The 13509-nt window shown below is 38.7% G+C and overlaps 7 protein-coding genes across 7 annotated transcripts; 4 read left to right on the plus strand and 3 right to left on the minus strand. All coding sequences in view use genetic code 12, as the record gives it.

Annotated features, from left to right (window-relative positions):
* Positions 1 to 132: 132 nt before the first annotated feature.
* CORT_0A11340 (Nmd4 protein) lies at positions 133 to 1239 on the plus strand (the record flags this gene model as incomplete). Its single annotated transcript, XM_003866909.1, has 1 exon — positions 133 to 1239. One exon carries the CDS (start codon positions 133 to 135, stop codon positions 1237 to 1239), a length of 1107 nt encoding a protein of 368 aa, XP_003866957.1.
* A 746-nt stretch (positions 1240 to 1985) lies between these two features.
* Positions 1986 to 6860, plus strand: CORT_0A11350 (Snf2 protein; the record flags this gene model as incomplete). Its single annotated transcript, XM_003866910.1, has 1 exon — positions 1986 to 6860. One exon carries the CDS (start codon positions 1986 to 1988, stop codon positions 6858 to 6860), a length of 4875 nt encoding a protein of 1624 aa, XP_003866958.1.
* A 45-nt stretch (positions 6861 to 6905) lies between these two features.
* On the minus strand, positions 6906 to 7439 carry CORT_0A11360 (hypothetical protein; the record flags this gene model as incomplete). The annotated part of the gene is made up of 1 exon (XM_003866911.1): positions 6906 to 7439. The coding sequence occupies one exon, from the start codon at positions 7437 to 7439 to the stop codon at positions 6906 to 6908; it is 534 nt and encodes a 177-aa protein (XP_003866959.1).
* Positions 7440 to 7562: 123 nt separating this feature from the next.
* CORT_0A11370 (mitochondrial RNA polymerase specificity factor) lies at positions 7563 to 8621 on the plus strand (the record flags this gene model as incomplete). Its single annotated transcript, XM_003866912.1, has 1 exon — positions 7563 to 8621. The coding sequence occupies one exon, from the start codon at positions 7563 to 7565 to the stop codon at positions 8619 to 8621; it is 1059 nt and encodes a 352-aa protein (XP_003866960.1).
* Positions 8622 to 8691: 70 nt separating this feature from the next.
* Positions 8692 to 9816, minus strand: CORT_0A11380 (hypothetical protein; the record flags this gene model as incomplete). The annotated part of the gene is made up of 1 exon (XM_003866913.1): positions 8692 to 9816. The coding sequence occupies one exon, from the start codon at positions 9814 to 9816 to the stop codon at positions 8692 to 8694; it is 1125 nt and encodes a 374-aa protein (XP_003866961.1).
* A 114-nt stretch (positions 9817 to 9930) lies between these two features.
* On the minus strand, positions 9931 to 12249 carry CORT_0A11390 (Rna14 protein; the record flags this gene model as incomplete). Its single annotated transcript, XM_003866914.1, has 1 exon — positions 9931 to 12249. The coding sequence occupies one exon, from the start codon at positions 12247 to 12249 to the stop codon at positions 9931 to 9933; it is 2319 nt and encodes a 772-aa protein (XP_003866962.1).
* A 162-nt stretch (positions 12250 to 12411) lies between these two features.
* CORT_0A11400 (hypothetical protein) lies at positions 12412 to 13404 on the plus strand (the record flags this gene model as incomplete). Its single annotated transcript, XM_003866915.1, has 1 exon — positions 12412 to 13404. One exon carries the CDS (start codon positions 12412 to 12414, stop codon positions 13402 to 13404), a length of 993 nt encoding a protein of 330 aa, XP_003866963.1.
* Between the last annotated feature and the right edge of the window lie 105 nt (positions 13405 to 13509).

The following is a 13509-nucleotide window of genomic DNA, read 5'->3' on the forward strand; positions in this document are numbered from 1 at the left end:
GACGTTTATGGTAGGTAAATTGGTGGAATCTCTACCCTTCTCTTCCGCCTCTCACACGCTACAGAATTTATTTTTTTCTTCTCTACTTGTCAGCGGAGATTCCACTTACAATCACTTTGCCAGGCTCAAGTAATGTCAGAAGAGGATGATTCAGATATCAGCGACGAATTCAAAGATGAACTTGTCGATCAGATATCTAGAGGGAATTCTATTCCTCTTAAAGACTCCAACGCCCGCTATGTTCGATTAATGTTGGACCATTCTGCTTTTGTTCGTGGGATAGGAAATATCAAACGCTGGTTTAATGAAGAATATATAAAGCAAAACTTCAGTACGGCCTCGGACCCAATCTTTTTGAACTTATATATACCTTCCTATACTTTGCACGAGTTTGATTTCGTGAAAAAGGGCACATCAATTACAGCAACGAATGCTAGGGGAGCCATCAAGTTTATTGATAACTATTTAGAGAATCAATCTGCAATGGTACATGGAAACATCAAATATAATATGAGTTTAGAGTCTCCAAATGAAATACCACCATCCTGGACCAAATGTTCAAAATACAAATTGTACTCACCGAAAATTAAAGACTTTCCCAATTATAAAACCAAGTTTGATTCAAATCTCATTGGAGAAGTCCCACACAAGGAAACCCTTCTTCTGCATCGAGAGAGTGAAATAACTAACAACGAACCTGATAGTGATACATCATCGGAGTCCTCTGCAGAAATGCCAGCCAGATTAAAATACTTGATACGTACTTGTATTTATAAACGATTTATTGAAAAAACTCAACCAAAGTCTAAAAATAGTATAGAGGATTGGAAGTTGGTCACTGAAGACCCAATAACCAAGGTTTGGGCAAGATCGTTTGGAATTGATTGCGTGAATGTCAATGAGGCTGAATTGCTCATTTTTCAAAATTATGACGTCAATTCCTTCAAGATATATAATCCATTTTCAGCAAATGATGGATTTGATCCCAGTAATGATGTATTGCAAAACAAAATAGACTCAACCTTGTACGAGTATAGGTCAGTGAAGCAAGAACTACCCAAAATCAACCGTAAACATCGTTCCAGAAAACTCAAAAGAAAGGATGGTGAAAGCATTCCGTATGAGGGTGTTGTTTATGAAGAGAAAGACAACAGTGTATTGAGTGGTACGATCAAGAAGGAAAAGTTTGACGCTATCAATTTTGCACCAAGAGGAAAAGGGAAGTTGTGGAGGCCATAGTCTACAAAATTTACGCAAATCCTCAACTTTGATGAAGATTGGTTGTTTGTACCGATAAAGGGACAAACATGCGAGATTTACGTCATGAAACGTTAAACTCCTTGGGTTGTTCGTGACGCTTCCACGTAATAGAAAGACCTGTTAAACCCGGCAATCATGTGTGCTGACACCACAATTGGATCCAATCGGTTGTACCAATACACGAACAAAATTCAAAAGAGATGATTATGGTGCTCAAACTTTCTTATAGTTTTTGAATTGAACACCCCTTTTGTTGCTTTCTCAGATCTCAAAGTCGATACAATAAAGGGACATGACGGACGTAGCCTTATCTTCCTCAAAATTAAAAGTTAAACATGTACTCTACAATGATACTTTATATCTGAAGTCGTGTAAATACCGTGTTTTGTTACTTCTATTCAGTCGTGTGAATGTGTTCAAAAGAAAATAGATTGAGTGATTGTCTGTCTTTTTCGTACATAATATAAACAAAAGACAAGTTTTGAAATTTACTTTTAAAAATAATTTTTGTGCAAAAGAATAAATTTACAAAGCTATTTGAATATATATTGGGATTTGCATCATCAGTTTTTGCAGTCAATCATTTCCAATTATATGATATTTTGAAGTCGCAATAGACTAGGCTTTTTATTCATAGACGGCTTATATTGGATTAATTCCCTTTCTATCGTTTTCCTTTAACAGATAGCTTTTACAAAAATTTTTCTTGCTACTTGATATCAATTATGAACCGTATGCCAACCAAGGAAGAGGTTCAGAAAATTGTGCAACGGTGGCATCAATTACGTGACCAGTATGGAGATCAAGTTGTGAATGTCCCAGAGTTTGCTCAGTTGAATAAAACGATCAATAATATCAAAATGCAACAACAACAATTACAACAACACATGCAACAACAACAACAACAACAACAACAACAACAACAACAGCAACAGCGAAATATACAGCGACCACAAATGCCACAACAAGGCCAAAACCAACAGCCATCACGTTCATCATCACAAGCTCATTCTCAACAACTGCAGCAACGGCTACAACACCAAGGGTCACCTGTAACACTGAACCCTGTTCCACCAACACCTAACCAGCAGTTCACTAATGTTACAAATGGTAACAATATGGGGGCTCAGATGGGTAACATGGCTGCCTCTCCAGCTGCTAATGTACAATCATCAGTTTCGGGAACCCCATTTTCACAAGACGTGAATTTGCTAGCTAATTCCACCAATAATAATCGCTATCCAGCGCAGTTTACTAACAGAACAATACAAAACGGCACCAATACTCAGCAGAATGTCAATCAAAATGCAAACAGTAACTGGTCGTTGAACTCCCCAGCACAACTGTCCCCTACCACCGAGTCAGCATTCACAAACCAACAGTTCCAGTTGTTGAAGTCACAAATGCAAGCAATAAAGTACTTGACCAAATCCCCAAATCAAGGGCCAATGCCTCAAAATTTGGTAAGCTTTGTAACAAATCCTGCGTCTTCTTACCCCACCGACCCTTACTTATCGACACCTGCAAGGAACAATAGTGCTATAAATCCAAGTTTCCCTTCAAGAGTAGCCTCAATATCCAATAACCTGACAGGTGCTACTGATGTCCAAGCACCCACTGAGCCTGTGGAAAAGAAAAAGGGTAAAAGAGGCCCCAAACCGAAGAATAAAGATCAGCCCAAGAAAATGTCAAAGAAGCAGATTAAAGAGGAAGAACAAAGACTTGCGGCGGAGAAACAACGAGAGGAGCTAGAACGTTTTCACAGGATTAAGCAGGAAGAGTATCAAGTACCGCAACAGAACCCCTTGGGCCCAGCACCAGCACCAGCACCAGCACCAGCACCAGCACCAGCACCAGCACCAGCACCAGCACCAGCACCAGCACCAGCACCAGCACCAGCACAACAACAAGCACAACAACAAGCACAACAACAAGCACAAGCTGAACCTAACTTAACACCGCAAGAAAGTGAATTCTCATTTGCTGACCCATCGCCTCCTGTTTTGTTAAATAAAATTGTCAACGAGAAGAACAAGGATTCCAAAATTGTTGTTCCTGTTACCAAGCCTACGGTTGAGGTCGATACATTTGAGAGAGTCGACATTGTTGGGGATAAGACCCATGATGTACCTCTAAGTTTTCTTTACACTCCACAAAGTCGTATTCAAATTCCATCTTTGATACCTCAGGGCCTAAGCTTGGAACAAATTGCAGCTAACCGCGAATTGTTCTTGATTTTCAGCATCGAGAACGAGAAGGATTCAATACGATCGGAGATACAATCTTTAGGAAATAATGATCCCAAAAGAAAGGACAAATTGGTAACGAAGTTGAATGAGTTGGAAATTATTCCAATTCAAAAACAAGCTCGGGGTAAGTTGCTTAGTCAGGTATGGTATAGTAAATCTTTGCTTCCAAATTCTCATCCTAATTTTTTGGCAAGATTCAATACGTTATCGATGGAAAGTGTTTCCGTTACTATTGATCTCTACCGTCACCAATTGGAGTCCTTGATGAGGGAACAAAACAAAAAACATTCGCACGTTTTGGACCAGGTCCTTGACTTTAGCACAAGAAACTCTGCGAGAGCCAATAAGAAAGCTGATAAGGTGAGCAGATTTATGCACAAAATAGCCGGTCTTCACAACCTGACGGCAAGAGAAGAACAGAAGAAGCTAGAAAAAATGGCAAAACAACGTTTACAGGCTTTGAAGCTGAATGATGAGGAAGCTTATTTGAAACTTTTGGACCACACTAAGGATACAAGAATTACTCATTTATTAAGACAAACCAACCAGTTTTTGGACTCCTTGGCACAAGCTGTTCAAACTCAACAGAAAGAAGCCGAAGCAAATCTTGCAAGCACCGGTCGCTTACCAGAAGGTACTGCTGAGGCTGTTGACGAAGATGAAAAAAGAGAGAAGACGGATTATTATAACGTTGCCCATAGAATCAAAGAGGAAGTTACAAAACAGCCATCAATCCTAGTAGGTGGTACCTTGAAGGAATACCAGTTGAAGGGATTGCAATGGATGGTATCTTTGTTCAACAATCACTTGAATGGTATTTTGGCCGATGAGATGGGTTTGGGAAAGACCATCCAGACAATCTCGCTTTTGACGTATTTGATAGAGGTAAAGAAAATTCCTGGTCCTTTTTTGGTTATTGTTCCTCTTTCAACTGTGACAAATTGGAATCTCGAATTTGAAAAATGGGCCCCAACGGTGAAGAAAATCACTTATAAAGGAACTCCAAATCAAAGAAAAGCAATGCAGCATGAAATCAAGACAGGTAATTTTCAGATTCTTCTCACCACTTTTGAATACATTATCAAAGACAAGGGGCTCTTGGGTAGAGTGAAATGGGTGCATATGATCATCGATGAAGGTCATCGTATGAAAAATTCCAACTCAAAACTTTCAGAGACTTTGACTACAAACTACCACAGTGATTATCGTTTGATTTTGACTGGTACACCATTACAAAATAACTTGCCAGAATTATGGGCATTATTGAATTTTGTGTTACCTAAAATTTTCAACTCAGTCAAATCTTTTGATGAGTGGTTCAATACTCCATTTGCAAACACTGGAGGACAGGACAAAATTGAATTGAGCGAAGAAGAGACGTTGTTGGTGATCAGAAGGTTGCATAAAGTTTTGAGACCATTTTTGTTGAGAAGATTGAAAAAGGATGTTGAAAAGGACTTGCCAAATAAAGTAGAAAAGGTAGTCAAGTGCAAAATGTCCGCACTTCAATCCAAACTTTATCAGCAAATGTTGCGTTACAATGCCTTATACGCTGGTGATCCAAATGACGAAACAGCAGTCGTTCCTATCAAAAATGCCAATAATCAAATTATGCAGTTAAAGAAGATTTGTAATCATCCTTTCGTTTACGAGGACGTGGAAAACTTTATTAACCCAACATCAGAGAATAATGATCTCATTTGGAGAGTTGCAGGAAAGTTTGAATTATTGGATAAAGTTTTGCCAAAATTCAAAGAGACTGGTCATAAAGTGTTAATATTCTTCCAAATGACACAGGTTATGGATATTATGGAGGACTTTCTTAGACTTCGCGGGATGAAGCATATGAGACTTGATGGAGGAACCAAAGCGGATGACAGAACGGAGCTTTTGAAATTATTCAACGCCCCTGACTCTGATTACTTTTGTTTTCTTTTGTCCACCAGAGCTGGTGGTTTAGGGTTGAACTTGCAGACTGCAGATACGGTTATCATTTTTGATACGGATTGGAACCCACATCAGGATTTGCAAGCCCAAGATAGAGCTCACCGTATTGGACAGAAAAACGAAGTTAGAATTTTGCGATTGATTACAGAGAACTCTGTCGAGGAGATGATCTTGGAAAGAGCTCACGCAAAGTTGGAAATTGATGGTAAAGTCATTCAAGCAGGTAAGTTCGACAACAAGTCTACAGCTGAAGAGCAAGAGGCAATGTTGAGGGCATTAATTGAAAAGGAAGACGAACGTCGTACTAAAGGTCTAGATGAAGAAGAGGAGGATTTGGACGATGACGAATTGAATGAAATAATTGCGAGAAACGAAGCAGAACTTGTAAAGTTTAAAGAACTTGACGAAGAGAGGTATGCTGCAACTAGGGATGCTAGTTATCCTACAAGATTACTTTCTGAACAAGAACTCCCTCCTATATATAAGAAAGATCCAGAAGAAATCCTTAAGAAAGATGACATTTACACGGAAGATTACGGTCGTGGCGCGAGAGAAAGAAAGACAACCAAATATGATGATAATTTGACCGAAGAACAATGGTTGAAGCAAATTGAAGGTGTCGTTTCAGATGATGATGATGACGATGACGAGGGTGATTTCAATAGTGATAGTGACATTTACCAAAGCGGAAAGAGCTCTAGAGGAAAGAGTAAAGGAAAACGAAAGAGGGGATTTGGAAAAGCTCGCGGAGAGAAAGTGCATGCCTTAGATGGTGATGACGACAGTACCAACGAATATGATAGTTCGAGTAAGCGCTCGGCTGATGAGTCCGATAATTTGATTTCCCAAAAGAGACAAAAGCTTGACACACCTGAACCTGGGTCTGCCCCAGGGAACGGAAGAGGTCGTGGTAAATTGAGAGGCAGGGGACGCGGACGTGGAAGAGGTCGTGGATCGTTGTTATCACGTTCGACACCATCAATAGATCCGTTGTCGCCAGATGAAAGAGCCATGCTTCAGAATAATATTGAAACTCTTCTAGGGTTGATAATGAACCACAAGAACGAGGAGGGAAGAGCTTTGAGTGACTTATTTTTAGTTAAGCCATCGAGAAGATATTATCCTGATTATTATGTGTTAATAAAACACCCTATTGCGCTCGATACCATAAGGAAGAGAGCAACTGGACACACCTATACCCAGTTGAGAGAATTTTTGGAAGACGTCCACTTGATGTTCAGCAATGCCAAAATTTACAATGAAGAAAGCTCGTTTGTTTATCAAGATGCTGCTCTTTTGGAGAGAATGTGCATTGACAAACTCAAGGAGTTGCTTCCAACAGCACAATTAGAGGAAATGGACCAGCTCTTGAATTTTATACAATTTGATGAGATGTTTTTATAGGTGAATACACGAGTTAATGTAACTAGAAATATCATGTATTTATTACTAAGTGGCAGCAGCACTATACGATGGAAGCTCGTCATCAATATCCTGATTATTGACAACGTCATTCAATATAGTATTGAGCGCTTCAACAAAATCAAATAAACCACCATCTTGAAAGTAAATCTCTCCTTTGAAATATTCATTTTTTGGAAACCCATCACTAACTATGCTTGGTTCCTTAGCACTGTAGAACATGAATTCCCAGTAATTCACCCCAAACCAAGGTGCCTTCAACTTGTGGCTCAATTGTAAAATTGGCGCCAAAGTCAAATCCAACACAAAAGATTCGACATCACCTTGATAAGCGGTTATGAATATCAATCTTTTGGTGGTGAGATATAAGTAACCATCCCGAGCAGTTATTTTTAGTTTTGACGGTGAGTTGCCATTCAGCGCAATCAATAGGTTTTGCCTCGACGTGCGAGTTTTGTATTTTAGTGTTTCTAATCCGTCACTACTAACTTCAAAGGGTAGTTCGTTAGAGCTGAAATACCTCGAGTAGTTGGGCTTCAAGACGACTCCGTTTATTGACATTGTTGATAGAGTAAGGAGGTGCCTCTACATTGATTTTGTGTGAGATCTAAATTCTTGTTTTTTCTTTTTGATGCTACGTTTTGGCATTTGATCATTTCCGAACGTGTTACGTATTGATACCGAATGAGTACAGCAGTCAACTTGAGATCATATAACCCAGTGTTGAAAAAGTATTTCGATAAGCTTCCTCGTTTTACCTATGGAAAATCCCAACTAAAGAACCCTGAGGCATGTCAACTCCTTCTAGATAAATTGAATCTCAAACCTCAATATAATTCTTCAAAATTGGATATTATAGATGCTACTCCAGGATTCGGACTATTTTCATCCATGCTTAACCAGGAACTTAAACCAAGAAACCATATCTTGATAGACAGGAATGACGAGACTGTCAAGAGCTGGCATAGAAAAATACAAACTCTTCAAAACAATACTGGTAACAAGGAAAATTTCAAATTCATTGATCGAGATCCTTTTTCGTGGCACACCTATTCGAGTTTATATAAAAAGGGAGTGATACCGCCTACAGACTTCCAGCTGTATGACAAGATGCATGAGGAATTGTTGATAATAGCGAATTGGACTGGGACTAAAGATGAGGCAACAATCGCCCAATGGATAGGATGTTGCAGCTACCGTAATTGGCTAATGAAATATGGAAAGGTGAGAATGATACTATTCGTGCCATCTGTTACGGCTATGAAATTTCTAAGTGAGCCAGGGTTCAGAAAGAGAAATAGAACTGCTTTAAAGAGAGATTTATATACCGATTCGAAGCTAATCGGAATTGGGCAAGAACTGGACGTTGTCGGAGAAGGTTACGATCCCCGAGTTTTGGTTCGAGATCAACCTGTTGTAATCGATAAGAGCTCATTTATTAGGAATTCCTCAGTGGCGGTTGTTGAAATAATGCCGGGAAGGTACACAAATGATGCGATTGCCAACATTGAGCATCTTTTGCTGGGATTCTTTGTGACTAGTGCTTCCTTGGGAGATCAGTTGCCCAAATTAGCGGCAGGGGCGGAATATTTGCGCAACCTTCTTCCGGAGAAAATTTTAGACAAAAGGGCAACTGAATTTACTACAGATGACGTATTAGCAATTGCCGATGCTTACGAAAAGTGGCCCTTCAAACCTAGTGTTGAGGAAACATTTGATATTGGGGATGAGGATTTCAAATAGAATAATGTGTGATTGGTACCATTCGCAAATATACATTTGTACATATTAATTACGAATTTTTTCATATTAATTATTGCCACTTGACGGAGCTTTTGATTGGAGCCGTGAAACATCGTGTTGTATTTTTTTGCTGATCGTAAACTTGCTCTGTTATTTCGTTTGGCGGAATAAATGTCCTAGTGACTGTCTTCCCGGTTAGTCCTTCTCCTGTTGAGGGAGAGCTATTGGGTTTGTTGACAGTTGAAGTCTTTTGCTCTTCACCGGTTGAATAAACTGAAGACAGTGTACTATAAGTAACGGCGACTGGATTACTCATAATCGCTTGATGACTTTGGAAGAGAACAAGGTTGAATCCCATAACGAGTATGAATTCTATGACAAGAAATACCAATTGATAATCCTTGTTAGAATTGAGCTGGGACCAGGTGATTAGAATCCCTAAACACAGTGCTAAGTTCACCAAGTTTAAGATATAAAGCATTCCCAATTTGATATAGTGCCAGGATAAAGTATCCAGTGAGTAGTACAATGCAATATAACTAATCATAAGGAAAATTGAATTGATGAGTATGATCAGTTTGAAAATCAGCAATAATATGAAGGCAACAGTAATTCTTGTTTTCCAATAAAAAGCTTTAGGGGCACCATATAGCCTTTGCAAGTACACCTCTAATACATCTGATATTACTCTCTTTACTTTGCTTATGTGAAACAAAACAGGTACAAGTGGTAAATTTCCTTTAATGACTGATTCAACCTTCTTGGTGCTTATACCTTCAAAATATGCCAATTCGTGAAACCCTTCCTCCAAGATCAATGAAACTTCATGTCCATTTACATTAAAGAAAACATCAGCGATGATGGTGGTGTACTCAATGTTTTTAGAGTAAACTTCCTCATTTCTCAAATAAATTCCGACCAATATGTTTTCAAAATCTGTTGCCAGGTAACTAAGAGGAGCTGAATATTCATTTGTTTCAGATAGAACACGAACGATATCAACTCGTCCAAAGTTGTAGTGGATAGTGATACAATAATTCACTATGTTTATCAATGCCAACCATAAAAAAACGTTTCTCAATACGAGTAGATTTTTGTACTTGGGGTTGTATGGGTTTTCATACGATGTGGATAAGCATTTTGAGCTTTGTTTGAAGAATGATGAGGGGAAGTCTGTAGTGAGGAGCTTCAACATTGTACTCTTATTCAGCTTTTGGTTAGGACTAAGAAGTTTGATTGATATGTTACGCAATTAATAGAATTTATGTTATTTAAATATACAAAATATATATTTTTTTCGCAGCCGAATTTACGCCAAGTTGGATAAATTGGAAAACAATGTAATCAACTTGTCACTATTGAAAACACTCTCCGAGGGTAATCCAAAATATGAGGCATTGGGCAAGGCAGACATCAAAGCCACAATTGAGGGACCTACGAATGATGAATCATTCAGTTGCTCTTCTTGAATTACCTCCTGTTCTCTGCGGCTTGATTCCTGTATGCTTTGTACAGCAGACTTAGAATCAATACCATCAAAATTGAACGACACCTTACGCCTTTTTCTTGCTTGAGCAATGTAATCATCCGGATCGTCTTGATTGAGTTCATTTCTCTTGATAATGTTGATATCTTCAAGTTTGTACCTGTCAGTAAATAAATCGATCGGGTCATCTTCTGGAAACAATTGTTCATACTTTTTGGCAAAACTACTTGTTATATCTAAGGACAAATGGTTTGCCGAAAACGAGATATACTTTTTGTACAATCTCTTCAAATAGGTCTTTTGCAAGTTGAGCTTTTGCTCCTTTTCTTCCTTGAGTATTGGATCCAAGCTATCTAGGGTTAGCTCCTCTGTAATCTGAGATATCTCTTTTGAAATGTTTGTGTCAGAGCTTTGTATGGTACTTCTTAGCTTGTCAACATCATTGGTCATAATTAAGTAATCCAAGAACTTCAACAAAAACCTTCCATTCGTGGGAAATGCTTTTTGGCCAACACCAAATACTTTTAAAGCAGTTTTCTTGTTATCAGCATAATGCTCCAACAAAGCGTTTTCAATATAGATCTGGTATCCGACTGATTCATTCTTTCTAGCCTGGCGAAATACATCTCTAGCCTCTTTCATCCCCTCGGCTCTTTTGCTTGCAACCATAAATTTGACATAGGTAAGTGTAATCTCATCAACCAATTGATCGCGCTCTTTCTTCAATTTCATTAATGTCCTCAACTCCAGCCCCGATAGTCCTGAATTTGCTTGTTCCGAAGCGTTTGTAGGAGAATCATCTGTGTTAGGTACAGGTGCCAAATTATTTGGGATTTGAGGTAAGCTAGGTATGTTCTGCCTACGAGGAAGAGTGGGAAGTCCATGCCCACTCAGATCACCATTGGAAACGCCGTTGCTTTTATCATTGCCACCCGTTTTGCTTTCATCTTCCTCCTCTATTTCCTCATCCCCATTCGTGTCCTCCATCTTTGGTTTGATCCGCTCATACAACTCATCCAACATCTCTGAAACTGTTTTATGATCCTGACTCAAATTTGAAATGACTCGGTCATAGACTACCTTGGCGTTATCAAAAGAATTATCCTTTTCGTACAATTCGGCTAGTTGAAAGGAGAGAAGCAAGCTCTTAGGATTTAATTTTAAACCTTCGTTTAGTATAGAAATGCAATTACTCAAGTTGCTTTCTTCGTTATCGTTTAACAAATGTTTTACATATTCAAACCAAAGCTGCGGCACAAAAGGTAGAGCATAGGTAGCTTCCTTGTAAACATAATTTATTCGTTTCTGAAGCAAGTCTTCATCCTTTATTTGCAATGAATTTTTCTTCTCCAATAGTAACCAGCTTGCCCAGTATTTCATTTGGGCCTCCACTGTCTCGTTGTCTATACCATGTGGGTTTATAGACCGTTTCAATTTCTTTTTAGTAAGGTTCTGCCATTCTGTGTTCCACGAACGAGCGGCCATAAATTCAGCCGATTTTTCGGACACAAACTTCTGTGCTGTTGCTTGATTGAGCTCATTTTCCCACCTCGTATATTGCGACCATAAGGTTTCGATGTTTTCGGTGGGAATGACTAGAGCCTTCTTGTACACTTTACGAATCAAATCTATCTTTTGTTGTTGTTCCCAATTGGCACCAGGGGTCCATGATTTGATAAAATTGATGTAGTCTTGCCATAATCCATCACTTTGAACGTCTATACCAGTCTTTTCAACGGCAAATTCAAAAGCTTGAATGATTGTTCCTCTTGCTTTGTCACCCCCGGTAATCATATCGGTCACACTTCGCACATAGTCAACATACAGACGACACAAGTCGACATTCTCTGTAATGGCAAAACATTTTTGAAAAAGTGCCTCCGCCTTCTCCTTTTCTCCCCTGCTGAGTTCATATTTTATGTATTTGTTCCATTGAACTCCATCAAACTTGAATATATCAAGATATCTTTCAAAAGCTTTCCTGACCTGTTCTTGGTTATCTTTGGCAACCACATAATCCAAATACTTAGTCCATTTGTTGTAGTCTAGAGGGTTGGTTTCTAAATCATCTTCCAACTGTCCAATTTTATCCAATGACAACTTTTTGGGCTTGTTGCTTTTAATGAAAATAGGATTACTCATCCCTTTATAAGTTTATAAATCTTAATTGCGTAGTAGTAGCTTGGGCAATGATGATTAACTTGGTAAAATGAATTAGTCGTTAGTGATGTATTTTGCGAACTTTTTCATGAAAATAAAAACTGATAAATTTTATTTACTTGAGCTACCAACGACGCTTTCACTATGATCAAGTTACATGTCTGGGGATATGATGAAGAAATCTCGATTATATCACCTTCTTGTATTGCGTCGGCATGGCTACTTAATATGATAGCACAACCTCAAGATATGCTGTTCGAGATTGTTCCATCCAACAATCCTCACTTATCCAAGTTGAATGAATTACCACTCTTGATAGATGAGGATAAACAATTCAGCGGGTTTGGGAATATTGCGGCGTATTTAACGACCAAATATAACGCTGGTGGGACTGCTACACTTTCAGAAGATCAAAGCTTACTTGATGATAGTTTAATTGTTCTTTTAGAATCCAAATTCGAGGCATTGAACAAGTACAATCTTTTCTCAAACAGCAAGAATCACGAGAATTACACGAGAAAGCTATTTGCAAAATTTTTCCCTTTTCCAATGATGTATAACCAGTCCCTGAAATTCTACAACGATGCCCAGAATCAAGTTCGATTGTTGGGGTTAGGCGAGCATAAGTCATCTTTCTTAAACTTTACAAGTAGCGGAGAGGATACCGAGACAGAATTCTTCAATAGTGAACTAGATGAAGATGTCGAAAAATCAAAAGCAATTAGCGGTCTACATGAAAAGTCATTGGTTCAAAAATCAGAAACGAAGAAAGTCTTGAAAGAATCAAGAAGCTCGATGAAATGCCTTCTTTTGGTGGACCAATTGTTTAGTAGATTAGAGAAGCTAAAGGCAGAACAGGGCAGTAGGGGTACATTTACATTTGGTGACCAGCCTTCAGCTGGTGATGTTTTGTTCTTGGCTTACTTTTTCACATTGACGCATCCAAGTTTACCAGATAAATTTATACTTAATTACTTGATGTCCAACAACTCAAAGTACCATCAATCTTTTCTGGATCGTTTAAAGGACCTACAATCTAAGGTTGGTAAAGTTGGGCCATTGAGAAAGCCAGAAGGGAAAGAAGTACCAAGTTTATTTAACGAAGTAGGCTATTGGACTGGGCTAGTAAGCTATTGATATGAGGCGCCAATGGGTTCTTTGCTCTGTATATAGTCTTTGCAATTGGAACAAGAGGTGTCTTTACGATACATAAACTCAGGAGTGTCCCTTCCTCTGTTTCTC

Source organism: Candida orthopsilosis, assembly GCF_000315875.1.
Source record: "Candida orthopsilosis Co 90-125, chromosome 1 draft sequence".
In the NCBI taxonomy this organism is placed as follows: domain Eukaryota; kingdom Fungi; phylum Ascomycota; class Pichiomycetes; order Serinales; family Debaryomycetaceae; genus Lodderomyces; species Lodderomyces orthopsilosis.